At 53.5% G+C, this 27,560-nt stretch overlaps 1 protein-coding gene across 1 annotated transcript in view; it reads left to right on the top strand.

Moving 5' to 3' along the window:
* The window catches only part of LOC142089555 (arf-GAP with SH3 domain, ANK repeat and PH domain-containing protein 1-like), a 29,208-nt gene that overhangs the window by 508 nt on the left and 1,140 nt on the right, over positions 1 to 27,560 (top strand). The window contains exons 2-24 of the mRNA XM_075166150.1: positions 4,897 to 4,969; positions 5,241 to 5,386; positions 5,845 to 5,919; positions 9,536 to 9,585; positions 9,694 to 9,820; positions 11,727 to 11,812; positions 12,282 to 12,357; positions 14,257 to 14,343; positions 14,548 to 14,648; positions 16,060 to 16,129; positions 16,592 to 16,679; positions 17,177 to 17,225; positions 17,594 to 17,757; positions 17,971 to 18,104; positions 18,786 to 18,877; positions 21,242 to 21,419; positions 22,316 to 22,401; positions 22,702 to 22,814; positions 24,639 to 24,706; positions 25,198 to 25,305; positions 25,440 to 25,632; positions 26,303 to 26,470; positions 27,400 to 27,545. Coding sequence (XP_075022251.1) covers positions 4,897 to 4,969; positions 5,241 to 5,386; positions 5,845 to 5,919; positions 9,536 to 9,585; positions 9,694 to 9,820; positions 11,727 to 11,812; positions 12,282 to 12,357; positions 14,257 to 14,343; positions 14,548 to 14,648; positions 16,060 to 16,129; positions 16,592 to 16,679; positions 17,177 to 17,225; positions 17,594 to 17,757; positions 17,971 to 18,104; positions 18,786 to 18,877; positions 21,242 to 21,419; positions 22,316 to 22,401; positions 22,702 to 22,814; positions 24,639 to 24,706; positions 25,198 to 25,305; positions 25,440 to 25,632; positions 26,303 to 26,470; positions 27,400 to 27,545 — 2,478 coding nt within the window. The remainder of the gene's footprint in view (positions 1 to 4,896; positions 4,970 to 5,240; positions 5,387 to 5,844; positions 5,920 to 9,535; positions 9,586 to 9,693; positions 9,821 to 11,726; positions 11,813 to 12,281; positions 12,358 to 14,256; positions 14,344 to 14,547; positions 14,649 to 16,059; positions 16,130 to 16,591; positions 16,680 to 17,176; positions 17,226 to 17,593; positions 17,758 to 17,970; positions 18,105 to 18,785; positions 18,878 to 21,241; positions 21,420 to 22,315; positions 22,402 to 22,701; positions 22,815 to 24,638; positions 24,707 to 25,197; positions 25,306 to 25,439; positions 25,633 to 26,302; positions 26,471 to 27,399; positions 27,546 to 27,560) is intronic.

Raw genomic sequence — 27,560 nt, 5'->3', positions numbered from 1 at the left:
TTGTGGGATATGGTGATGTGGTATGTTCAGAAGCCTAATGCAGGAGTGGTTCCAAAAATTCACAGAGCCAGGGGCGAGAGCTGGCTGCTGAGCACAGCATCCAATGCAAAACTTATTTGGGCCAAATGCATTTGTTTTCTGACCGATGGCAAAAGCCAGAAGACCCCAGTAGGGCATCATCAGGCACAGTGTGGGAGGGGAAGGGGTTGCTGTATGCTGCTGGCACATGAGGGAGCGAGCAGCAGAGCTTGATGCCCTGGGAAGACCATGAATGATGGCAAGATCGGCTCAGTGGAAGGTCCAGGCTTCCCATTGAGAGCATCCCACTGCCCACAAAGACTTGTCTTGGGACTTAGCTGAAAACTACGGCCAGTATAGTGTAACCATCATGCTGGCCTGTTCCTGGGCAAATCAAGGTCCTGACCCCCTGTGGGAAATATCTATGAGGTGTTGCCACTGTGGTGGGGCTCTCCATATTGTGGTCCAGAGGGCTCCGAGCCTTTTGGTGCCGTGCCTCTTCCTGGTAGGTCTGGTAGATGTGCTGGGAGCAACCAAACCGCACTACCGCCATGTCACCTCTCATTACTTTGTAGTTTCAGCAGATGAGGGTATGGTGCCCGAGACTTTATCAGGGCCTGTCTGTGGACTGTGACTGCTGCACTGCCCTGAAGTCCCCCAGCGTCTGCAGGATTGGAGCAGGTGGGGAACTGTGCTCCTGTAGATCATTTTGTCAATGGTCACTGAGGTTTTTTTCTTCTCAGTCCTCAGGCCTCGGGAGGCCAGGACTTGCTCAGGAGCCTCTGGGCATGGGGCAATTTCCTTGTGCTGCTTAATTTTCAACTGTTACTCTATCACTTGCACCCCAAGCAAAACTAAAACTTCAGTCCTTTAAAACAGAGCTGCTACATCAGGAAGCTGTGGTTAGAGAGAAACACTGCTGATTTGTTCATGTCTGCAGAGCTCCTGGCTTGGGACTCGCGTGTCAGAGTGGACATAAAACTCAGGACATGATCCCGCTGTTGTGCAGCAGCAACCCCCAGTGCCGTTTGCAGGGGATTTGCTGCAGTGAAAGCAGGGAGCGGTGGTGTGAGCCGCCCTGGCTGGGCAGCAGCGTTTGTGTAAGCCAGGAGACACGTGGAGATGATTTCATCTTTGGGTGCAGATCAGGGCTGGACTGAGTAGATGGCAAGGAGAAATTCCAACATCATGGAGTATCCCCAGTTCTCTTGCTTGGGTGTTGGTGTCAGCAGGAGCTGCCTGCCCTAGAGGAAGGTCCTCTCTGCCTGCATCAGCACTGGCCTCTGTCTTGCTTCCTCCCTGAGCCCAACACGCTCTCACCGTGCAGCTGGGTGAGGCTGACCGGGCTTTTGCCTGGGACTTAATTCCTTCTGACCTGTGCAGTAGCTCAGCTGCCACCTCTGTGCGCTTTCACTGGGAAGAAAACTCTGGTGCTGGAGAAGGGCAAGTGAGAGCCAGCAGCTGGGAGCTGAAGCTGAAACTGAAATGAAAAAAGAAATCAGTTGCAATATTTTAGCTGTGACTTAATGAACTACTGGTGTGCATGGCCAAAAGGTGAAGTGAATGCTTGGTCTCCATCCTCTTTAAACTCAGCTTGGATGTCTTTCTGGAGACCGCTGAGTCCCACACAGGGTATAGGCTTATGCAGGGTTGTCCTGTGAGTGTTAATGCCATGTCTACACAGATGATCAGACAATGATGTGAACTGCTGGTCATTCTCAATATGAGTTTTTCTGCACTCTTGAAAACTAGCGAGAAGGGAGAAGTGTGCTATGACCCCAGCACCCTGGAAATCACAGACAGGGATAAAAACAGATCTGGAAGAGCTGGAGGCACAGGGAGCTTCTGTTCCTTGGTCTCACCTCTGAAAGGCAGAAATACCGGTGCCAGTGACTTCTGCAGTGGTTCAACCAGCAGCTTTTATTGATGGTGTGGGGAACTTTGTACAGCAAAGGGTCTTAGTACATGCAAACAGCTGTCAGCAGGTGCATGCTTGTAACAGACAGCAGCACCAGTGTGGGATAAAACAGTAAACACAGCAAAAGTCTGTCCTTGAGCAAAGAGAGCCCTGACATGGTGTGTGCTGAGCCTAGCAGAAGCGTGGACAGCAGAGGGAAGGAGTGCTGAGCCGCAGGGGGAGCACATCAGCCGGTTTTCCGCCGCTGGAGGCAGGTCCTCAAAGGAGAAGTCACGCAGCTCGGCCGATTGCAGAACCAGATCCATGCCTGCAAGGCAAGTGAACGCAGGTAAAAGTACAGGCAGGGAAGGGAGCTTGGGGTTTCCTGCGCTAAGTGCCAGATATTTCCTGCCTTGTGGCCAAAGACTGTACTCGTACACACTTCGTGATCCTTGGAGGGAGTGCTGCCTCTTGCAGCTTGGCTCACTGGATGTGGGGAGCCTGGGGAGGTGGAGGTGCCTGTTGGTGATGGCCCCTGGGATGCCACGGAATAGTCTCACCCTGGTGCTGCTCTTCCAAAGCAGGGAAGCCTCCTGGCCTGAGAGCATCGGCCCAGCAGGCAGTGAACTGTCCCAAAAGTGGGGATGGGTCACTTGTGGACCGAGGTTACATCTTCAGGGAGGGGATTGTCAGGAGAAAGGAAGAGGAAGGCCACAGATGTAGAAGGTTTGAGCATCTGTGTGTGGAGAGCTGAATTTCTGGTAAAAGATGAAGTATAAACATGACTGGCATCACAAGGGACCTGGGCAGGCTTCAGGGACATTTCGGGAAGGAGGCAGCCATCCTGGTCAAGGTGGGTCCCAGCAGCAGAGGGGATTGAGGGGGAGAGAGGCTCTGGAGGCCACTAGGAGGTTGGAGATCAGGGTTTCAGTGGCAGCAGGCTCCACATTGCTCCCTCCCAGTGCCACGTACAAGGGCAGGTGGGGAAGGGAAGGTGTCGAGCCTGACTATGTGGCTAAAAATCTGTTGTAGGGTTGAGGAGATGAGAGACATCTGGAACTGGGAAAGCTGCTCTGGTGGAGCCTTTGCAAGGGAGATGGGCTTCACATAAGCCAAAAGGGCTTCACCTGAAGAAGGGTGAAGGGATGCTTAAGGTTAGTGAGATGAATCGCACATGAAATGGCTCTGAAAACTGCAGGGAGCTGTGGCCCAGGAGAGGACTGTGCCTGCCTCGTGGCAGCACTACAATAACCATGCGATTGTGAGGGGGATGTGTTAGTCCTTGAAGTCCTGGATTAGCCTAAAGTCATTTTCTGAACATGGGGATATGACTGTCTCCAACAGCTCTGCCAAAGGACAATGGTCAGATGCTTCAGGTGCCCTATCCCACCACTGCCTTTCTGACCTTGGCTCATGGGGATCTCTTTGAACCATAATACTAGATTCCCTGGATTTGCAATGCTTGGTGTGAGCATAGTCCTGCTGGTCCTAGAGGTCTTATGTTAATTGCCCTAGGAATCTCTATTTGAGGGCTTGGCTGGAAAACCTCAGTCCCAAACTGGGCTGGACAAGAAGGTACAGGTGCTAAGAGTCGTGGATGGCAGCTCTTCCCTGGGGAGCAGAGAAAACTCCTATTTTGGGGTATAAGTCCATAAGTCAAGTTCTCAACATCCCTGCTGCACTGAACTCTGGAAACATGCAGGCAGGTAAGTTTCCGGCACTATTGCTCCTTGGGTACCTAAAAGTTTATGGTGACGTCCCCGCATGCCACAGTCTTGACTGTGCTGACCCATACAGAGCCTAATTCACATCCTCCTCTACTACATGGGTTCAGCTGCGTGGCTTGGCTGATGCAGTGCACAACAGAGGACAAAGCCAGTGGTGGTACCACTCCTCTTGGTACCCACCCACCCAGCTGTTAAACAGCCTTAGCTGTAGCATGCAAGTCCACCCTAAGCTTTGTGTTCTTTGTGTTCCCAAATTGCTGTAAAACTGTTTGCTCCCACAAATCAGTGTTTATGGATCTTAAAAGCCTGTGCCCTGTCTTTGAGCTCTGGCACTGTCAGCACAATACTCAGAGCGAAGCCCTATCACTCCCTGCAGGGCTAGCCTGATGTGGGAGCTGTTGGGGTTCACATCAGTCTGGTGAATGGTCACACCTGAAACACTGTGCCCAGTCAGGAGCGATGTGGAGAAACCAGAGAGGGTCAGTGGATGGTAACAGAGAAGCAGATCTGGGCTGATTTAGCTGGGTGAAGAGGGGGTGTCTGACAGCAGCCCACAACTCATCTAAGGGCAGTTATAGGCAATGGTGTCAAGCTCTTTTGGGCAGCATCAGATGACATAACATGCAGCAATACCCACTTTGTGGCTCAGGAAGTTCAGGTTGGGCGTTAGGAAAAGTTTCTTCTGCAGAGGGTGGTGCAGCTCTGCAAGAGGTCGTAGAGAGGGGACCTCCATCCTTAGAGGGTTTCAAAGTCCCACTAAGAAAAGCACAGCCAACCTGATCTGGTATTGATAATAATCCTGCTCCCAACAAGAGATTGTGTGAGAGCCCTTCCAAGCAGTACTTGTATGAAATAACATCTGTAATCCAGTCTCTCATAGGCAGAGTTTAGATGCATCCAAACATTTCCCCTCAGCCACCTACGCCTCCTCCTCTCAGCCCAGGAATGACTCCGACAGTGATGGAAATATAATTTGTAACTAACAGTCTCTTGCCACTGATATCCATATTTTTCAATGCTGTATGTTCCTTTTACTAACATTCCAATTCTCTCTTAATGCTTGACCACTTCTTCCAGAAGAACATCAGGAAGGCTTGCAGATATTTCAGCTATACATGGTCTACTACCACTAGATCATCACCTATCTGCTCGGAGGACAGTCCAGCTTGGGGATGCTGAGGCTCATGCTAAGCCCTGTGGGTATGGAAATGCATGTATGGATGTAGTCAGTGACCGTCTCCTCTGCATTTCTAGGCCTTGGATGCTGACCGAGCTGTGCTGCAGAAGATGAGGAAAGCAGCCAAGGCGGGGCACAGCTGTGGACACGGTCAGGGCAGAACAGAGCTTCAGGAGGGGGGAGATGGCGACGGATGGATGAGGGGAGTCCTTGCTGCAGGTCGGGTTGACCGCAGCAGGGAATATGGGTCTCGGGAGTTCCTATAGCTGGGTGGTAGTTGTGGGGGCAGCAGGTGGTAACAGGAACCAGCTTGGGTGCGTGAGCAGAACCAGACATGGTGACTCCCAGGAGGGAGGCAGGGGTTGGGTGTCCATCCTTACCTTCCCCCTCTACTTGGCGGAGACCATCCATGTTCTCCCAGACCTCATCAGCCACCTTGAAGCCCACATCACTGCCCAGGAGAAGTTTTCAGCCACCTACCAGCTGGAGGGCGAGGAGCAGCTGGCCAGTGCCTTTAGCACCTTTGCTGCCTTCTCCGGGGAGCTGCTGATCGCTGTCAGGAGCCTGGTAGGCAGCTCTGTCCCCTGCATGTACATCAGAGTGGGGCCCCTGGCTTGCAAGGGGATGCTGGTGGGGGTCCCCAGGAAGAGCAGCAGGCTCTGGGCCACAGCCTGGAGGTCCAAGCTCATCCCCTTCCCCAGACGGAGGCAGGAGGCCATGGTGTGAGGTTGCAGAGCCAGTCGAGCGGCCTGCACAGCTGGGGCTGTCTGTGCAGACCTCTGAGGCTGCTCAGTAGAGGCCTCTGGATGTCTCCTGTCCACCATCCTGCTTGAAGCAGGGCTCTCACCAACACTGGGTCAGGCTGGCTGTGGCTTTTTCCAGCTTGGTAACTTCCAAGGATGGAGGCTTTCAGCTGACTGTTTTCCAAAGTGCTCTGCAGGCTCACACACAGCTCTGCTTTCTCTGCATGAGGAGCAGTGCAAGGGTGCGGTGCTAGCCCCATGACCTCTCTCTTTCTTTTCCAGTGGCAGAGTTTGTACCACAACATTAACTTTTCCCTCGAGTCATTAATAAAGGGTGACATGAAAGAGCTCAAAGGGGTAAGCAGGGGCTGAAAGAGCTGTGCCGAGATGGGGGCTGGTAAGCAAGTGACTGGAGACAGAGCAGGTACCAGCTGTGGGGTCTCATCCCTGGTTCATGTCTTGCCCTCCAGCAGGGATATGTGTTGGAAGGGCAGGTCTGCCTGCACCTCCTGTGTGCCAGATCCTGCTCCCTCCTGAGGCTGGCACCTCACACCACAGGTCAAGCTAGTGGTGCTCCTTAGCTGGGACCTCTGCCTGTTTGCAGGCACCTGGCTGAATCTAGAGGAGTCTGGTGGCATTCACTATGCAGGGAAAAATCAGGGTATTGTGCACCAAATATTGATATCTTCCCTGGCCATCAGTGCACAAACTCCCCCACAACCTCCCAGTGAGGTCCCCCCTCTGCCCCACATACACCCACCTGTGGCTCTTGCATTTATATGTGTGAGCACACATGCGTTGGTGTGAATCTGAGTGTGCATGTATGTATATCTACCAGCTTCAGGTACTTCTCAGGGACTGCAGAGTAGCAAGTACTGAAGTGACCATGCAATTTGATCTTCAGCACTGTAGAGATGTCAGAGAGCTTCGCAGCGCTCATCAGTTTAGATTTTAGGAAAAGCATCAAACTCGTATTTAATTTTTGCTTTTTTTAACTAATGGGAAGGTCATCATGATGCTTGGTAAGTCCGCACACATGTTCTTACCACTAAGTCCCTGTGGCTGTGCTCAGGCCATCAGCTCTGCATGATTGCTCCTGGGTTCCTCTGCCTGCGTGGGGGTGCCTGTGCCTGTGGGTGTTCGGGGTGAGGAGGCTGGACTGATCCCGATCGCGATGCTGGAGCAAGGTCACTGTCAAGGGATTGCTGATCATAGCCTGCATCTAACGTGGTGGAGCAGCTGCCAGTTGTGACCTGGCACCGTTCCTCTCTGGGTGGTTTTGGGCACAGAGACTCTGCGAGCAGGGTATGTACGACTTGAAACAGTAAAGCAATTATTTATCAGCTGATGCACACACAAGATAGATTGTTAGGATTTAATGAGCTTGGAGTTAATATGCTCAGCACCATGATGAGACACCTGAGGACTCATGCTGGCCAGGCAGACCAGCTCAGGAGAAGCAGGGACAGCACTGCTGCTCCCTGCAACAGATTCTTGCTATTGGTCATTGCTGTCTTCCACCAGACCTGCTGATACTCTGACAAACCCCCTGTGTTTTCTTCTTTTAGGATTTTGTGTTTTCCCATGATACTATTTTTCCTCTTGAATCCTTGAACTAGTAACGAACCTGTTTCAACAACCCGAACTCTGTAATTTTACCTTTTCAATCTTGTATGGTTCCACTCTATAGATTTTCTCCCAGCTTTTTCTCCCAACTCTGCAGTTTTCTCAGATGCTTGATGAAGGTTTTGCAGCTGGGCTGTATCGAGCTGGGCTGGGGATCCTTGAGCAAACAGCTGAACCTCTCGGAAAGTGGAGGGGAAGTTTTGGACAGGATTGCAGAAAGAGGGATGGGAACTGTGGCAGGGTTTGGGGACTTCCAAAGGACTAATTGCCAAATACTGAAACAAATTATGAGCATTTAGGCATCCATTTGGAAGCTTGTGCCATACAGGAGCATGAAAGTGGAAGGAGAGAGCAAATTCTGGAACTTCTAGTGTGAAGCAAATTGATAAAAGAATATAAAATACAACGGAAAAAATCCACTATTTGTATTGTTAAGGATGATGTCAGTAAGATTGGGAACCAAGCAAACAGGCAGAGAGGAAAAAAAACAGCTGCCCACAAGGAGTCATTGGTTAAGCTGAAGGGATCCAACAGGAATCAGAGGCTGACCTGAATCAGTTCGACATTTTCATTAGAATGAAGATAAATGCAAGATCTGTCTCGACAACGTTCTGCTTTGACATAAATAAAGAAATTTCACCTTGGGGGACAGAGAGGCATTGGGACAGGGACCCAGAGAGGCTGTGGGATTTCCATCCTTGGGGTTTTTCAACATCTGCCTGCACAAATCCTGGTCTGAATTCAGTGCTGTCCCTTCCTACAGACCTCCTGAAGTCTCCTCCAACCTGATTTACTCTGTCTTGCTTTGACACAGAGGTTTGCAGAGCAGCAAGTGTTGAGAACAGGGCAGAACATGGGTGATTTGAGTAAATGCATTTAATGGACAAATGCATTTAATGAACAAATGCAGATGAAGGCTCTGCAGAAGGACCTGGACAGGCTGGATCGATGGGCCGAGGCCAATGTATGAGGTTCAACAAGGCCAAGTGCCGGGTCCTGCACTTCGGTCACAACAACCCCAGGCAACGCCACAGGCTTGGGGAAGAGCGGCTGGAAAGCTGCCCGGAGGAAAAGGACCTGGGGGTGCTGACTGACAGCCGGCTGAACATGAGCCAGCAGTGTGCCCAGGTGGCCAAGAAGGCCAACGGCATCCTGGCCTGTATTAGGAATAGTGTGGCCAGCAGGAGCAGGGAGGTGATCGTGCCCCTGTACTTGGCATTGGTGAGGCTGCACCTCGAATACTGCATTCAGTTTTGGGCCCCTCACTACAAGAAGGACATGGAGGTGCTGGAGCGTGTCCAGAGGAGGGCAACGAAGCTGGTGAAGGGCCTGGAGCACAAGTCTGATGAGGAGCGGCTGAGGGAACTGGGGGTGTTTAGCCTGGAGAAGAGGAGGCTGAGGGGAGACCTCATTGCGCTCTACAACTACCTGAAAGGAGGTTGTAGTGAGGTGGGTGTTGGTCTCTTCTGCCAAGTAACAAGCGATAGGACAAGAGGAAATGGCCTCAAGTTGTGCCAAGGGAGGTTTAGATTGGACATTAGGAGAAATTTCTTTACTGAAAGAGTGGTCAGGCCTTGGAACAGGCTGCCCAGGGAAGTGGTGGAGTCACCATCCCTGGAAGTATTTAAAAGACGTGTAGATGAGGCCCTTAGGGACATGGTGTAGTGGGCATGGTGTGTTGGGTTGACGGTTGGACATGATGATCTTAGAGGTCTTTTCCAACCTGTATGATTCTATGATTTTATGATTCTATGATATCAAGATGGTAACCACTGGAGAGATGCTAAAGTCATGCAAAGTCAAATGAGAAGCAAATGATGGCTTTTTAGCAGCAAAACTAATTCACCTTAAATGAATACCCGGGGAAGAATCAGATTGTGCTGATGTTGCCAGGTTTGGGTGGGTTTCTGATGTCTCTCTGAGTGGTGTTTTGGTTAAACGCAACATTCTGGCTTCAGCAGGTGAGAACCTGGTTGGTACTTTCTGGCTTGTGCATGTCTGAGCAATTCCTTCTGCCCTTAAAATTGCGAGTCTGTGAAAGGTGTTATAGCTGGGTACCGCTATGTACATACCTTTGTGATGTACATATACCTGATGTATGTTTTGGAGCTTATGTGTATTTGCACGTGTGTGCAAGCATGTGCCTGTGAGTGAACCTGCACTGCTGAGCGCACTTGTCCGCTGTGCACTGAGGAGAGGCGAGGACCTTCCTGAGAAGGGACACTCCTGTGGACAGCCATGTCCTGGGTCTGCAAGGGCCTTTATGCTAGGGTGACCCAGTAGGAATGCGGTACGCTGAGGATGAGGAAGGCTCTGTCCCGGTCATGGTGCCTTTGGCTCTTCCTAGGAGTTCAAGAAGCCCTTTGAGAAGGCCTGCAAAGACTATGAGAGCAAACTGTAAGTCTTCAGGCTCCCTCACCCCTGGACTTGGAGGCTGGCTTTTGTCTGCCTTCACCGGCAAGCAGTCAGTCGGAGCCTTTCATGTATGTCTCCTCTTTCCTTGAGCGCCAAGATCGAGAAGGAGAAGCGCGAGCTGGCAAAGCAGCATGGCATGGTGTGGAGTGAGGTGAGTTGGGAGGAGATTGCCGAGGAGATGGAGGAGTGCAGGACCTTCCAGTTGAACGTGTGTGAGGTAAGGGACCAGCCTGTGCCGCGCAGAGCAGTGTTAGAGTTACTGAATCAGCATCCAAGGGATGAATTTCCCTTCCATTGGTGCACAGCAACTGTGCCACAGCCCTGCAGAGCCCAGTCTGGAGTGGGCAGACATCAGCAGTGACTCTCATGCTGGTGTTTCTCACTTGCCATCTGACCTGGGATTGTTTCAAAGCAACATTTTTGTCTGAATCCACACTGATTTTTCATTCAGGGCCATCTTCTGTCCCTGGTCAGTGAGTAATGCTTGTGTCCAGGGTCTTGCATGTCCCTTTCTGCCTTCCTGGGATGCTGAAGTCCCTGAGGCTCTGCCCTGGGCACCGGCAGCATCTGGCAGCATCCAGCAGCTCCCTCTGCTTGGCCCCTGGGGAGCAGCACCAAGGTGGGCTGCAGATCCCCAGGGACCGTTGCTCAGCAGGTCATGTCTGTTGTGCTGGTGAGACCCTGGGCATATTCCCTCAGTTGGAGAGCTGTCTGGGTTGTGGTAGGCTCAAGCCAACCTAGGCCAGGGGCTATTCAAGGAGTTTAGCCAAAGCTTGAGCCTGTATTAACCTGGCAGTAGAGATAACAACTTGGGAAAAATCCCATGAAGGCTTTGGATCCAAGCTTCTTCCCGACTGCCCATGGTGGGCACTGCTGGCACTGAGGTCCCTGCTCCCTCTCAGACAGTCCCACCATAGCCTTTCCTCTCCTTGTTGGGATAAACTCAGCCCAACTCCCCTGCAAACGGGATCTCCTGCTCCCACTGCCACACGTCACAAGCAATAGCACGAGTAAAATACTGGAAGATACAGATTTAATTCAAAATATCCAGCTCTTTGTAACCATGTTTTGGAAATAGTTATTGTTTCCGTACTGAAACTGTTCTACTTCAAATATCAGAAGCCCTTGTACTACGGAGCTGCATTGTCCTTAAACAGAGCCAGTAGGTCAGGTGGAGGTTTCGTGCTGTGCTGATATGAGTCCACACATGGCATTTGGGTTCCTGAGAGGGTGTCTTCTAGGAAACACTTCTTCTGATGGATTGAGGGTGTTTTGAATTATCCCCTCAGAATAAATACAGGGAAGTCTGAGGTTGGCCATGTTGAACATGTATTTTGGAAGGTGATTTGCTATGTTGGCCTGTGGGTCTTCTGGAAATGGCTGTTAGTAGGTTGCTGTTTTAACAGTAGTTGCAATGTCAAGAGAGCTGATGCTCGTATAGGAGTAGTCCAGAAACGGATGGAGAAATACTCAAGGTGTTTCACAGCACAACACACTGTTACACGTTGTCAGTCCACCGACTGAAAGGGACAGTGTTGGTTTTCACAGGTGAGGTTGTTATGGTGAAGGATGGGCTGGGTGAGGTGGCAGATAAGTTTGGGCTGGAAATCTGAACCTTCAGCTTACTTCTGAAGGTCCTCAAGGCAGGCTGAGATGTCAGCTGTGGGTAGGATATAGGCAGGCGGGCTCGCAGCACTGACGTCGGTAGGGTCAGGTAGAGGTGGTGCAGTTCATGGATCAAGTCTAGTGGGTGTTGAAGGAACTTCGCTCTTGAGTGATGAGGTTTGAAGGTCTATAGGAAGGCTGGCTGTTCTTCAGTGAAGGCACCATGAATGGTGAATCTTTAAGGGTGTATTAACTGAATGTTTGCCCTGCATAAGTAAAGCCCAGCAAGCCCAGAGTCCATGCCACCACAGTGGGTCCACCACTCTATTGGCCCAATCAAAGCACTGGGCCCTGCTTACCACCATCTTCTCGCCCCACAAAAGCCACATGAGCTGCTCCCATCAGGGCGTGACTGCCAGGATGGGCCACAACACACTGGGCGAGGGGGGCATCAAAATGTGCGTAAAAGGCATTTCTCTCTAAGCTACAAATTCATTCCTGTGTCCTTTTCCCTTCAGTATCTAATCAAAGTGAATGAGATTAAAACCAAGAAAGGGATTGACCTCCTGCAAAACCACATCAAGCACTGCAGCTCAGAGTTCAAGTAAGAGCGACCGGTAACCTGCCTACATGCCCTTTCTCTCCAGAAGTGCTGGTTGTAGAGAGGACCTGGGGGCAGCTTAACTTGCAGGACCTGGGTTCCTGCAGTCGGCTTGGCCTGTCCTGTAACTTGCCAAAAGTCCTCTTCTCCTGGAGGCGGTGGAGGCAAGGATCTCAACAGGGTGTGTTTCCTCTCTTTATTCTGACATTTTCATAAGCCAGTGTAAAGCAGAAATCAGAGATGCAAAGATGACAGATTGCTGAGCATTCTCCTGAATTTAACTGCCTCCAAATCTTTCTAAAATATATTTCCTAAGAAAGATTTTTTTCAACTATGAAGCAAAAGCTTTGCCTGCTGAAGGCATGATGGGTATTGAGGCAGGACCTCAGGGGAGCCTGGGGTCTGTAGGCTTCACAGCCAGTGCTAAGAGCAGGATTTCAGGACATGCCCTTATGTTAGCCTCTCCTCTCAGTTTTTTCCAGGAATGTTTAAACACAACAGCAAAACTTAAGCAGTTTACAGAGAAGCTCATCCCGGAGCTGCAGAGTGTGAGTATTCATCTGAAGCTGGGTGTGGTGAGCAGGAGCAGACTGGAGAGCAGGCATGTCTTCCCCAGTGTCGTGGTTTAACCTGGCAGGCAGCCAAATACCACGCAGCTGCTCGCTCACTCCCCCCCTCCCCCCGCCCTGCAGTGGGATGGGGAGAGAATTGGCAGGGTAAGAGCGAGAAAAACTCGTGGGTTGAGATAAAGACAGTTTAATAGAACAGAAAAGGGAAAATAATAATAATAATGATAGATTATACAAAATGAATGATGCACAATGCAATTGGTCACCACCTGTGCTAACCGATAACCAAGTAGCGATCGCTACTTCCTGGATCACACCTACCATTCATATACTGAGCATGATGTCACATGGTATGGAATACCCCGTTGGCCAGCTGTCTTGGCTGTGCTCCCTCCCAGCCTCTGCTTGGTAGCATGGAAGCTGTCCTTGACAGGGTACTTAGCAACAACTGAAAACATCAGTGTGTTATCAACATTCTTCTCATACTAAATCCAAAACACAGCACTAGGAAGAAATTTAACCCTATCCCAGCCGAAACCAGGACACCTGGGACCGCCTCTTCCTCTGCAGAAGCAGAACTGAGGACTTTTGGTGCTCTTCAGATTTATTAATCATTATTTTCTCATCCTCTGATGCGCAGTGGCCCATGGAGGGGTGAAATGCAGCCGTCACTGGGAGTGGGAAAATTACGGTGCCAGACCCCAGGACACAGAGTAGGAAGAATAAGCATAAGCATGGATACCAAGGAGGCACTAACATATTCATCTGCCAAAGCCCTAGCTGCTCTGCAGACTTCCAGATTTCTCATTTGTGCTCTTAGCTTTCCATGCCTGTTGCTGCCAACTCAAACTCTCAATGCATTTCCTCAGGGGCTTTGTTTTGCTGTAGAGGAGATCATGTAAGCCTTGTGAACTTTAGCTTTTGACTTTGGGCTCTGTCAGTCATACACAGCCTGGAGACAGAAAGGTGTTTTTCCTAGTGGCAAGGCTTTCAGAGACAGTCTGAGCACTCATATCCCAGGTGGTACGACGTCCTCCAAGTGCAGCAGAGGGTTTATGTCGGTTTCTCAGCATTTCTAGACCTCCATTCTGGTTTGCTTCGTCTTGCTCATCCTTCTCCATACCGCCTTGTAAGTCAAGATACTATGTCAGCATCACTTGTACTCATCTCCCCTGGTCCTGTAGTGCAGGTCTCCTCTGGACATCTGCTGCTTTGTTTGAATTAATCATCTGCTTTAGGGGTGTTACCCTGCTTGTTCCACAATTTGTAATCATTCCCATTAAAATTCATTATGTAAATAACAAAAAGAGAGGAGGTGCCACCCCAGAGCGGGGTAACCGAACACAGCAAGCAACATGTTATGGATCCCTCATGCAGACAAACCCGCAGGCTCCGTTTCAGGGCCACATTCCTGTGCCAAGGTCCATCAACTTTTTGATGGCTTGGAGACCTTTTAATTATTTTAATTACCGACACTACCAAGGAGAAAAACCAACCACCATGATGACCTTCAAACTGTTGGTTGTTTTTACACTGCGGAGAGCTGCAAGCAGCTGTTTTCTCAGTAAAATGCAGACTGCTTTCCTGTGGTCTTGCGTTGCAGGAGTCCCGGCACAGGGGACATGCCTGCACCCTCCCCTCAAGGAGGTTTTCACTGAAGTGCTTCTTGCGCATGCCACATACCATGGCACTGCAGGGGATGAGCAGCAACCTCCCACTGTAAGAACGGGGCTCGGTGTGTCCCACGGACGTGGGGAGGCGGTGAGGGCAGAGCGTGGCATGGGGGCACCTCCACGGGAGAAGGAGTGGGATGCTGCAGCCGAGGGGGGAGCCTCCTACTGCCATGCGAGTGGCTCACTGTGCGCCGGCGCCTTTCAGATGAAGATCAGGCAGGACAAGGAGAAGAAGCAGCTCTGCTCCCTTCAGGATCAGCTGAAAACAGCATTGCAGCTGAGGCAGAAAGAGGTAAAGTCTGATCCTTCCTGTTAGGGAACACGGGGTGGTGCCTATAGAGGGCATGGCATGGCAGCTGCTTATATAGTGCCTGCCAGCCGATGCAGAAAGCTGCGGGGTTTCTGGTGAGCTCTGGGGGAGCACAGGGTCTTGCTCTTGGTTGCCACTGGTAATGGCGGGGGTAGGGCCTTGCTGGTATTTCTCTCCTTCTGCCAGGACCCTGGGAACAAGCAGGCAGAGTACAACATGCACCAGCTGCAAGGGAACAAGCAGTATGGCATGGAGAAGTTGGGGACCCTCTTCAAGAAAAGCGACGGGTAAGCTGGGATCCACCATGCCCCTTTCAATTGTGCTTTAGTGACCTGGGGCCAGAGCAGGGCTCATCCAGACCAATCTCCTCTTCCTGGGGTGGCCACAAGGCAAAGGAACCGGACAAGCATGCATGAAGGTGTCCTAAACACTGTTCCAGCCTCCAACAACTTTCAACACAAAGCTCCAGGCAGCTTGTGTCCGTCTTTTAGCTCTGAGGTCATTCCTCTCCCATGAAGCTGCCCAATGTCCTCTCAAGCCCTGCAAGCACTGGGGGCGAGGACCCCTGCACCCACCATGGGAAACCAGAACCAGCTCCCTGTCTTTCTTTCCAGCAGAGATCCCACCGCCTTCAGTCAACACCCCACAGTCTTGTGCTGGGAGGAACACGGAAGGGTCGGTGCTTCTCCCCCTTTCCCAGGCACTCATTGCTTTCCAGAACCCCCCCTATTGCCTCTGCTCCAGGATGAGGAGCCCTGACCCCTCCACCTTTCCTGGGTGGGAGACGCTCAGGGGTGCACTGGGGATTTATATACGGTCCTGGTGATGTTTTCTGCTCTCTTCTCCCTTCCCTTCCTCCCCAGCCCTGACCCGTCCTTTGCCTTTCAGACCCCTCTGCCCTCTCAGTTCAGTACTGGGCTCAGCTCCCTGACTCTGAGAATTAGGGGAAGGAGCAGAAATGTGGGGTAAATTAGACACAGTGTGGGTCAGTGCTGCCTTGGAGATGGCATCATGGGCCAGAAGGGAGAGAGAGCCAGCAGCCATCCTGTGCCCTTTTCCCACGAGCCAGACCCTGAGCTCCTGGAAAGTACTCCACTGTCTTTGCAAAGAGGATCATCTCCCACCAGTCCGTGGGAGGATGTTTGCTGGGAATCACAGGGGTCCTGTGCTAGGAGACTTGCACACCTGGAAAGGACTGTGAAGTGTCCTAGAAAAACCTGAACCTGGACAGAAAATAATGAACTGGAGCTGAGGAGTCTCCTTCACTGCAGACTGAAGTTCAGTCTCTCTCCCCTTTCGGATGTATCTCTTCCACCTTTCCCCTGTGTTATGGTCTGCCCCAAATGGCAGGCACAAGAAAGCCAGCCTGAAAGCAGTTTGGAGGTGATGGTCTTGGATGTTTGCTGAGGGCTTCTGCAACGGGCTTTGTGCTCTGCTAGCAGGTCCTGCTGCCCCAATTGATGATCACCTCCACAGCAGCTGTGCTGCCTGTCGTATGCCATATGACGGGTCCTTCTCAGCCCAGAACAGACCAAGAGCGACAGACCCCGTCCGTGGCAGCCCAGCCGGCATGACTGATAAGAGCTGCAGCCCTGTGCTATGCCTTGCAAGGCTCTTGCGTTTGCCAGCGCTGCGCTGCATTGCACATCTGCTCCTCCACGTGCGTGTCGTCTCGGCTCACTCTCCGCTCATTTCCAGGTTGAGAAAAGTCTGGCAGAAGAGGAAATGCACCATCAGCAATGGCTACCTGACCATCTCTCACAGCATGGTAAAAACTGTTTCTTCCACTCCACTCTGCTTTGTTCCTGCCGGGGAGCTGCTGCCTGCCCCTGCAGGGTCCACACAGCCTGCCACTGCCTGGCATGCTGGTGGCTTCCTGGGGCTCGTCAGAGCCCTTGTGCCTGCTGCTTGCCCTGCTGCGCTGCCCTGGCATAGGAGGCTTTCTGTTGAGACTTAAGTCCCTGCAACCCAAGAGAGCTTTAGACAAACACAGGAGGTCCTCACATGCCTATGTGCATGAAGGGGCATGAGCCTGGGGACCTGGCTCCAAGCATGGGGTGGCTATTGGGAAAGAAAAGGTCCATGTTGCTATTTCTTGCATTGATCCTGAGAGCAGAGCCAAAGGCAAAGTGCTGGGCACAAGGCAGATCTGTGGCTCTGCCTCTAGAGCCAGGTGGTGCTGGTCACCACTGGACCACAGCCCTTTGATGCTTCCTCATTCTGCTTGTAGTTCAACCACCCACCAGTCAAGCTGAATTTACTGACCTGCCAGGTGAAGCCGAACATGGATGACAAGAAATGCTTCGATCTGGTTTCCCGCGAGTGCTGGTGCCTGCCCTGCAGTTCCTTCAGGAAGGGCCCGGAGAGGCGGCAGTGCCTTGGACTCAGAGAGCCAGCACAGGCAGGGATGAGGGGAAGCTCTGCAGCTTTGGGCCAGCTTGGGGGGGTTACCCTGGGGAAATTGTGCCAGGAGGCAGCTCTGCTCGGAAGCAGTGATGCAGATGTAGAGTGTGAGATAGACAGCACTGCCGTGGGACAGTGCAGGGTGCATGGGGACCATGCAAGTGTAGTTCCCTGGCTGCAGCTTAGCTAACACCAGCATCCCTTGTTCCTGGTAGAGGAGCAGGTGCCTTTGTCTGGGTGTACTGGGGAGGGGCTGAGTGAGATGGACATGACTGTCACCTCAGCAACCCGGGGCTGGAGATTGCTCCTGGCTCTGCTGAGCCCAGCTCAGGTATGTTGTGCCCTGCCATGAGCCTGGCAGGTGAGGTGGACGAGCGGGGTGCCTAGAGGAGACCAGCTCTGTGTGTTTCAGACAACCGCATGTACCGCTTCCTGGCAGAGGACAAGCAGGACCGTGTCGTGTAAGTACTGCCAGCGCCTTGCTGCGGACCAAAAAATGCTCCTCTGGCTGCTGATGAGAAGCCAGGTCTTTGGCTAATTGAGCAGCGTGCTGCAGCCTGTTGTTCGATGCTCTTCCCATCCTGACTCTGTCCCAGTCACTCCGGGGGGGCTGGCCAGCCACGAGCAGGACATGGAGCTTGAGGTCCCTGGCACCCAGTTTGCTGCTGGAGTCCCGTGCAGGACCTTTGTGTGTGGTGGCTGCTGTGCAGGCTGGGGCAGAGCAGGATCTCCCCCGCAGAAGTAGGATGAGCCCCGCTGCCCTCCTCACCCTGCAGCATAAATGCGGCCACATGGGAACCTGCTCCTAAGCTGCTTCCTGCCTGTGCAGCTGGGTGTCCGTCCTCAGCGACAGCAAGGAGGAGGCGCTGAACATGGCCTTCAGCAAGGCGCAGGGCGGAGGGGAGAGCAGCTGGGAGGAGCTGACCCGGGCCATCATCAAGGATGTCAGAGGCATGCCCGGGAACAGCGAGTGCTGCGACTGCTCAGCCCCAGGTGAGAGCCAAGCCCAGGCTGTGCTTCCTCCCCCTTGGACAGGCAGAGCTCTGCCCTGCCCTCTGTGGCATCCACCTCCTAGAGACTCACAGGCATCTGGGGTCTTGCCCTTCCCCTCTGTCCTGCTGTGGAGCTTGTGCTCTGGGGTGGTGGTGCGCTGGCGGGGAGGAGAGGCAGGAAACGCGCACAAGCCTGGTAGTCTTGTCTCTACAGATCCCACTTGGCTCTCCATTAACTTGGGCATCCTGATCTGCATTGAGTGCTCTGGGATTCATAAAGAGATGGGTGTGCATCTTTCCCGCATCCAGTCGCTGTCTCTGGACAAGCGGGCAACCTCTGAATTGCTGGTAGGACACTGCCAGTGTGCTCTGTCCCCAAGCCTCCCCCTGCTTCTGCTGTGGCCTTCCTGAAACTAAGTTAATTTAGTGGATTTTTCACCTGTTAAACTGACACATACCCACCTGTAATTCCCACAGTTTAGTGGTTATTGTGCCAGGAATTGTCATTTTCAAGGAGGAGAGAGGGAGTCATTTTGCTGTTGCTGGATGACCCCTCTCGCTCAGTCCCCTTTCCCCATCTGTGTCCCCTGGTGCAGGGGAGCTGTGGGGCAGGGCCAAGCTTGAACTGGGGTAGAGCAGAGTATGGGGCAGGCAGGAGGTTGGAGACCTTGCATGGGGCTGTTTTAGGACCACGATGCTCCAGGTACTCATGGGTTGGTGGGGCTGTGATGGGAGCTGCTGGCAGCTGGTGGGCATCAAGGCAGGGGATGGGACTGTTTGGCAGGGATCATTGCTTGCCTAGATCTGAGCCCAGGGGTTGGCTCTGGGGTTGGTTGCACTGCTGGAGTTGGGAGATCTCAGCAGTAGGAGTCAGGGCAGAGTCTCCAGCCATTGGGCACACACATCGTGGCACCCCCTGACATCCCCTCAATACCTGGTCAGGATCTCAGCTAGGAGCTCCCTCTCCTGCTGCCACGCATGTAGAGCTGCTGCATGTCCCATGTCACCTGTAGCTTGGCTGTTTTGCAGCTGGCAAGGAATATCAGCAACTCCGGCTTCAACGACATCATGGAAGCAAATCTCCCCAGCCTGTCCCTGAAGCCCACAGTGCACAGTGACATGTGAGTTGCTCTGCAAGAGCTGTTTTTTGTGGGAGGTAAGATGGTCTGTGGTCCTGTGTGCTCCCTGCAGTGATCAGGCATATGGCACTGCCCAATCTCCTCCCCAGACCATAACTTCTCTTTAGAAGCAATTTCATCAAGTCCAGCAGGAAAGGTTTGATAAAGGAAAGAAGAAGAGTGAGGAAGAGCCAGCAGGACAGCTCAAGGATTGGCCTTGAGGTCAGGACGGGGGTTGAGGAATTGGTGCTGGAAAGGGAAAGGCAAGAAAAGAAATAAGTGGAGCTGCCAAGCAGGACAGCCCTGACTGCACATCATAAGGGATGGGGGACAGGGACTTGCACGGTGCAGAGCAGTTCACTGTGTCCAGTGGCTGGGACCCAGGGTCGGTGGGATCAGTGTAGGCATCGAGCAAAGATCTGCTGAGGATGTGGGAACCCCCATCCTTCATCCTGGAGCGCCCCAGCCTCTAGGCTCTGCAAAGGACAGGGGAGAGCTGGGGTGGTGTGGCTGCTACCAGCAATAGCTGGGGGCTTCTCCAGGGCTTAGTGCTGTAAACCTGGGGTGCAGCAGAGCTCTTGGGGAAAACTTATAGTTGGGGAGCTTATTGTTAGAGGCCAAGGGGACTTTCAGGAGACTGGAGAGCAGGCAGACCAGGCACAATCAGGTTCGATTACAGGCGTGTGAGTCCTGACTAGGGCACTGTTTAGACAGTGTGGATCTACCCTGCAGCGAACAGGTGGATAAGGAACTGCACTTGGCAGGGAGAGAGTAGCAGAGAGCTGGGAGAGCACGAAAATACAACTGGAACAGCATGGCCAAGGTTGCCAGATCCATTTTTCCATTTGGATTTTGGGGAAACTGAAACCGTGAAATGAATAATTCACCTCTTCCTCAATGGCCTTTTCTGTTTGGATAACTCCTTCGCCCCTGGGGCACCTGCGACCACCTCAGATCCTCTGGCTGGTCACCACTTGTGGTTTAACCGCAGCTGACATCTAAGCCCCCCACAGCCACTCTCTCACTCCTCCCTGGTGGGATGAGTGAGAGAATCAGAAGGGTAAAAGTGAGAAAACTCGTGGGTTGAGATAAAGACAGTTTAATAGGTAAAGCAAAAGCCGCTCACGCAAGCAAAGCCAAACAAGGAATTCATTCACTACTTCCCATCGGCAGGCAGGTGTTCAGCCATCGCCAGGAAAGCAGGGCTCCATCACGCATAGTGGTTACTTGGGAAGACAAACACCATCACTTTGAATGTCCCCCCCTTCCTTCTTCTTTCCCCCCAGCCTTATATGCCGCACATGACATCATATGGTATGGAATATCCCTTTGGTCAGTTGGGGTCAGCTGTCCCAGCTGTGTCCCCTCCCAACTTTCTTGTGCACCCCCAGCCTACTCGCTGGTGGCGTGGGGTGAGGAGCAGAAAAGGCCTTGACTCTGTATAAGCACTGCTCAGCAATAACTAAAAGGTCCCTGTGTTATCAACACTGTTTTCAGCACAAATCCAAAACATAGCCGCATACTAGCTACTATGAAGAAAATTAACTCTATCCCTGCAAAAACCAGCACACCTCTTGACCTGTCCAGGGGGAGAGACCCAGCTTACTTGGCCCGTCCTTGTCTGGAAGCTGTTCCTGACCTGTGGATACTCTTGGCCAGTTCATGCCACGTGGTGTTTCCCAGTCCTTGAGATTTCTGCTCCTTCCCCTAATTCTCAGAGTCAGGGAGCTGAGCCCAGTACTGAACTGAGAGGGCAGAGGGGTCTGAAAGGCAAAGGACGGGTCAGGGCTGGGGAGGAAGGGAAGGGAGAAGAGAGCAGAAAACATCACCAGGACCGTATATAAATCCCCAGTGCACCCCTGAGCGTCTCCCACCCAGGAAAGGTGGAAGGGTCAGGGCTCCTCATCCTGGAGCAGAAGCAATAGAGGGGGTCTGGAAAGCAGACGGGGAGAAGCACCGACCCTTCCCTGTTCCTCCCAGTACAAGACCGTGGGGTGTTGGATGAAGGCGGTGGGATCCCTGTTGGAAGAAAGACGGGGAGCTGGTTCTGGCTTCCTGCGGTGGGTCCTCACCCCCAGCCATGGAAGTCCTCACACTTTAAATGCATGAAAGTCAAGTTCTTGTTTAATTATGTAACTGCAGGAGAGGAAGCTTTAAGAAAACCACAGTATTTTGTAAGAGTTATGAATGCTGCTGTAGAGGAGTTTGGGGAATGGGACAGAGAGCGGAAAGGTGCTAAACTGCCTGGCAGGTCTGAAGGAGAGAGAGGGAAGGTGGTTGGGGCAGCGGCAGAGGAGGGGGGTGGTCCCAGGATGCTCACTGGGTCGCTCTGTGGCCCCTAGCTCTCATTCAGCTGGTTTCTGCCAGGGCCTTCAGGAAAAATTTCATCATTTCCAAGTATGTTGAGAAGAAATATGCCAAGAGAAGCTCTGCTGCTCAGTGCTCTGGCCTCCCAGAAACTGTCAAGGACAAGGACATATTTTCTTCGCTTCAAGCATATGCAGAGAACATGGATTTGAGTGAGCCTGTGCTGGCACCTCTGCAGGTATGGCCACCCATCCCATGGGCCCATATGGCAAACAGCTTTGCCGTTGCCTCTCTAGCCTTTCCGTAAGGGTCCCTGTGCCCGGGAGGGGACAAAGTTTTCCAATGAAATTGGTGCTTTCTGTGAGCCGGCAGCAACAGGCAGACTCGAGCAGGATGAGGAACATCATGGCAGAGGGAGGTTTTCTGGCTGTGACCTCACAGCCCTCCTCGTGCTGTGTGTGTGTGGGAGCCAGAAGTCATAACCACAAGCCCAAGGCTTTCCAAAGGCCAATTTGTAACCGAGATTTACTTGTAAATTTCGGAGCGGATTTTCTCAGGACATCCAAGTCTCACTGCAAAACTGCAGCGTGGGTCCTTGCTGTAATTGCAAGAAGAGAGCACAGCCCTAACCCTCAGAGCTGCGGGCACGCTGCCGTGCCACCCCCTTTGCCGGCAAGGATGCTGGTGGGTGTCCTCCAGAGTAAAAGCAAAGGAGAAAAATGCTGCAGTGAGCAAGAAGCACCATCAGTAGGGGATGTCTTGGGACAAACCGGCAAGCAAGAAGCGGCTCCGCGGGGAGCAGCCGTTGCACACCCCAGGGCTCTGGTGAGATCATGGACTCGGCAAAGTTCAGCTGCTGGCCTGGGGAGAAAAGTCACCTTTGGTTGCCTGAGTTTCTAAATGTGAAAAGGGGCTGATTGATTCTTCTTCATGAAGCCATGAGCCATGGCTCTATGCATGTTAAATAGGTTCTCACCAGCCTTGGTGGCCATGACTCTGAAGAGACAGCCAAACCTGTTCATCTCTCAGGGATTTTAAATCTGTAAGGACAGTCCCTAAAGGACAATGCTCCTATCTGCGGTGGTTGTGCGGGCAGACACAGTCTTATCCTTGCTGTGTTTTTCTTGGTTACAGGAACTGGGGGAGACCATTCTGCACCTGGCAGTGCTGTCGTCTGATCGAACCTCTTTGCATATCGTCGATTTTCTTGTCCAGAACAGGTAAGCTCATGACACCCAGTCAGCTTGTCATGGCTAAGCCGTGCTAGTGAAAGGTGCAAGACTGATCTTCTCCAAAACGCTCCCAAAAAAGAGAAAAAGTCACCAGGACAAGCCTCCCAGCAAATGTACCTTGGGTAACTACCCCTAGATCAGAGGGGCCTTGGGTTCCCTCGTCTCCTCTGGCTTGAGGTGTGACACGTGGTGGTGACCACCACGTGTGCCAGCACCAGGCAGTGTTCGCTGTGGCTGGGGCCGGTGGCTCTTCCCGGGGGTGCTGACGTTATCCACTCTCTGCTGCAGTGGGAGCCTGGCAAAGCGGATGGCAGAGGGGAACACGCCACTTTACTGCTGCTATCACAACAAACCTGAGTCTGTCAAACTGCTGCTGAAGGCCAACGCCAACATCACCATCAGTGAGTGGCTGTGGGACCCCGCGCCCCGTGCACACACAGGGTGTCTTCTCACTTTTCTCTGGAAACACCTCCTTAGCCTTGCTAAAGTGCTCAGCAGTGCTTGTCTGTAGCTGGGGAGAAGCAGGTTGATGATGGCATTGGGTGGGGACCCTGCCCGCGGAGTGACAGCCTCAGCCCCAGGCTCTTCTCCATGTCCAGCGAGGTGCCCTGCTCTGACACTGCTCTTAGTTGGCTCTCCAGGCTCAGCGGTGTTCACAAGCTGGTTTGGGATACAAGTGGCCCTCCACGAGTGGGGTGACCACATCTCACAGGTTCCTGCTCTCGGCAGCCTGCGATAGAAGCAGTGGCTTTGCTCTCCAGCTCGGACCAGGGGATGCTCCCCTCTGCTCCCCAGGGAGGAACCAGCTTGCTCTGGGGTGCTCCTGACCCCCAGGAGCTCGTGCCTCTGCCCCACTTCACTTGTCTCCCTCCTCGGTGAGCAGCCACAGGCCTGCCTGTGACTGGCAGCTCCGTGGTGGGATGGCGCTGGGGTGGGCTCACCAAGCTGGCAGAGCCCAGCAACGCAAACACTGCCTCGGCTGCTCTTCTACACAAAGCACATGCACAGCAGGAGCCAAAACAGGCACTAAACTCATTTTCAAAGCTTACGCTGCAGTGCTGGAGAGCAGGTGGGAGGGCTGTCAAAGCGCTGGTTCAGATATGGTGTGTGCTGGTGCTCTGGAGCTCAGATCATAGGTCCAACCATTGATACTGCCTGTGAATCTCCTCTTCACAACACAGAAGTGAGCTTTAAAACTAGGATCCTGGGTGAAATGGAAGGGCACAAATGTTTCCACCATCAGGTATCAGACGAGCTGGTAGGTGCGTTGAGCCTTGCCTCCTGAGATGCTCCTGCTCCAGGCACTGTGGTGACAGCCCCTTGCAAGGCAGAGAGACTGTGGCGGGGTGGCAGGAGCTGGGCGCAGGTCCCCCAGTCGCACAGTGATTTGGCAGCCAAATTTCTCACTGCCTCGGCCATGCCGGGTGCAGCCATGTCTGATCCGTCTTTACTGACTACCACTGGTACCTCAAGCATCTTGAGTTCACAGTGCAGACCCTGCCACTGGTCTGGGGATGCTCTGTGGTCCCTCAGGATACAGACCTCTTGTTGTTCCCTTCGCTCACCCTCCCCCTTCCCCAGAGTCCCCCCAGCCCACCCCCTCCCCAGCCAGGCCTGAGCTGCAGCTCTGCAAGGAGAGGTTTTGCAGAAATAACAACATTGCAGAGTTGCAGCAACACCATCACAGATCCCACCCTCAGACCTCCCAGGAGTGGAAGGGGTTTTAGTTTAAAGTGAAACTGAAGCAAAACGGTTGTCACTTGTTCGCACTTTCACTCACACCCCTGCTTGCAAGCACTGGGACCTGGTGTCCGGGCAGTCTGCATGTCCACCAGGCATCAGGACATGCATACCGGCTCTGCCCAAAGCTCCCTGCGGTGACACAGAGGACAAGATGTGCCAACTATGGAGTCGTCCTCAGGTTTTGTAGCCTTTAGGCTCTGGCAGTGACCGAGCTCTTCTGTCCCTCTATCCTGTCCCATCTCTGTGAGTCATCAAGACTTACTTGTGCTCCTTTCTCTCCTCATCTGGATGTCTCAGCTGCTGCCCTCTTCATTTCTTACCACCATCCCTTAATGGCCTGAGCCTTTGTTTTGGTCTGGGTTTAGGCTGTTCCTTCTTTTAAGCTTATTTGCCCCTAGATGCCCCAAACGCAGCACTGCTCTTCAATTTGCTGAACACAGGGCAGGCTCGCGGTGTTCAAAGCCACCGTTTCCCCCCCACAGCTAACGAAACAGGAGAGACGGCCCTGGATGTTGCTAGGAGGATGAGATATCCCCTGTGTGAAGAGCTGGTAAGATACCATGTCTCATCACCCATCTGGTTTTGGGACACGTCCCAGTGGCAGAGAGCGGCGGGGGACCTGCACCCATGTGGATGTGTCCTGCTGGGCCACCCGCACCCCTCAGCATCTCCAGTGCCAGTGTGGGATGCAGAGGAGGATGCGAAGGGGTCCAGCGAGCGCGTGCTGACCCTGCTGGCGTGGGGTCCCTCAGGGCAGAAAGGACAGGCCAGGCAGGGGAAGCGTTGTGCCTGGGCAGGGGGACCTGGAGCTGTACTGAGGCTGCGTGGGGTGAGCGCATCTCCTCAGCGAGTCCAAGTCTTGCTTCTGCCATGTCCTGATTTATGTGTTTGGAGACCTTCGCAAACCCCCCTTGCTGCTGGGAAGCACCGCTCACTGCTTGCAGATGTTGCCCTGACAGGCGGGTGGTCAGAGATGGGGCCAGCAGCTGCTGTGGGGCAGGACAGGGCTGGCGGGTTCTCAGGGAGCTCTCTGTGTCCCAGCTGCTGCAGGCCCAGAGCAATCAGTTCAACCCCAATGTCCATGTGGAGTATGAGTGGTGGCTGGGCCAAGATGACATGTATGAGAGTGACGAAGACCTGGATGAGAAGGTGAGGTCCTGACAGGCTCTGACTTGGGGCCATGTGTGCTGCCCCTGCCCCCGCTCCCACTGCGCTGGAGCAGGCGCTCCTGTACCTGCCCAGCCATACCCGTTCCGTCTAACCTACAAATATCCCTTTCCCAGCTGGGTCCTGTGAAGAGGGGGTCTGCCCATCCCCAGAGCTCCTACCACCCCCCTGCCACTGCCCCCAGGCTGGAGGCAGCAGAGGCAGTGCCCTGGGGCAGATGGCCCCCGCCAGCCACCCACCTCTGCAGCCTGGACGTGCCGCCGGCTCCCTCCTACGCGCCTCCATTTCTGCCCCAGAGGGCAAAGCCAGGTGAGATCCTGTGGCAGGGTCCTGCAGTGGCTAGCAGGGTGAGCTGCTGCTGCAGCCTGGCTTCATCGGCAGAGGGTGGTCTGGGAGGGAGCTGGGCTTCCGATGAGGTGTGAGGGGTTGTCTGGTGCCCTAAGGCACCCTTCTGTCCTCTGCTCTTTGAGGGACCAAGGCTGGCTTGTGCTGGCTGGTCTGTCCTAGCACTGATACCTGCTTTGAAGAGCAGTGGATGCTTGCCCTTGAAGCCCCTACACTAGTGCTGTTAGGATGCACCATCCCCTCCCAAATGCTGCTGCTGTTGGGAGAGGCAGAGGAGCATATCTTTAGAGACAGGGCTGGGAAGACAAAGATGCTGGCAGAAACAGGAGCAGCATCGCAGTTCTTCTCCTTAGCAAAACTGGTTCCCACCGTCCTTGCCCAGCCTTCCCATGGCATGTCCCACCTCCAAGAGCCGCCCTACTTTCTGGGAGACACCAAGTCCTGCCTGACTTCCCCTCTGCCGGTCCCAGCTCTGCTTCCAACCTGATGTGTTTCTCAAGTCAGACCTGCAAGCAGAGAAAAGAAAATCCCTGGCCACACATTTGTGTCCATTCTCCACTGGAGCTTCGCCCCAGGAGCCCTGCTCAACGCCAGCTTGCTGCTGACCTCTGATCTGTTCCTGCTGTGTGTTCAGCTCCTCAGGGGGCATATCCACCCTTCCTTACCAGCTCCTCCATCTTTGCTGAGGACACAAGATGCAGGACGAGCCCGCCCCTGCCTCTGAGCATCAAGCACAAGCACACATCTTCAGAGCCAGTGCCTTGGGTACTGCTCAGCCCTGAGCAGACCAGCCTGGCTTCAGGTAACAAAAGGACAGGCTCAGGAGGGGCAAGGAGCCAGACCATGCTGGTGGGAAGGACATACTGGAGGTCTGCATTCCAGCACCCGCACTAGGTCAGGCTGGCTGTGGCTTTGTCTGGCCAAGCCTCATTTGTGGATCAGGCCTGCGGGGACTCTTGCTTGGACGTGGGGCTGGGAGAGCTGTAGGAGCTGCAGCACTGGACGGTGTGCCCACAGCCGAGCACGAGGTGGGCTCCCCGCACCCTGGCTGTTAGACATCGGTGCCTCCAGGGCAGGGTTATTCTGGGGTTTGCTGGGCTGTTGGAGACGCTGAATTCGGAGAAGGGAATGACCCCGTCCCCATCTTTCAGGCAGTGGATTTGTTTCCGCAAGTGCCCTGTGGCAGAAAGATGCCCCCCTCTCTGCACCCAGGCAGAATGGCAGGCTGGGGACTGAGGCAGTGGCTTGCACAACACAACCCTTTGAGAAAGGGGTGAGCGCTGCCAGGAGCAGCCCTGGGTGCTCCAGGATGGAGGTCTGGCCAGCTGGTGCCTCTAGGAAACAGCCTCATCCCAGCAGAGCTCAGCAGCATGGGGAGAGTGGGGGCACAGAGGGTGCCAAGCGCATGACCCATGGCAGCTGCATCCTTCCCCCAGTGCTGGCAGCTCTTGGGGCACCTTGGAGCTGCACAGCCCGTCTCCCACCTCACTTCTCACCCCAGCCTCCGCTCTATATCCTTCTGCTGCCTGGCCACGTCTGCTTCCCCTGCTGCCCCTCTCTACCCCATGCCCAGTCCCTCCCCTTTCCAGCTCCCAGACTGATGGGATGCGTGTTACCCATGCTGTACTGTGGAGGAGGACCATGCTGCACCGTGTTGCCTGATGGTGGTGGTTGCTGTTGTTCACCTGTGATGAAAGGTGGGAGGAGGTGACCAGCCTGATTGTGTCATAGGTGCCCTGAAAGCCATGGACGTCCTCTGCACGCCTGGCCCCAGCAAAGTGGAACAGCCTGGCCCACACCGATCCCTCCAGGAGCGATATCCATGTCCTGATCATGCCTGGGATGTCCCATCTCTTCTTCCTCAGAGGAGCAGTTTGGTAGGTGGTCAGCGG

The sequence above is a fragment of the Calonectris borealis genome, chromosome 17 (assembly GCF_964195595.1).
Source record: "Calonectris borealis chromosome 17, bCalBor7.hap1.2, whole genome shotgun sequence".
In the NCBI taxonomy this organism is placed as follows: Eukaryota; Metazoa; Chordata; class Aves; order Procellariiformes; family Procellariidae; genus Calonectris; species Calonectris borealis.
Note: the sequence above shows the minus strand (reverse complement) of the source record. Positions and strands in the feature narration are given on the sequence as shown.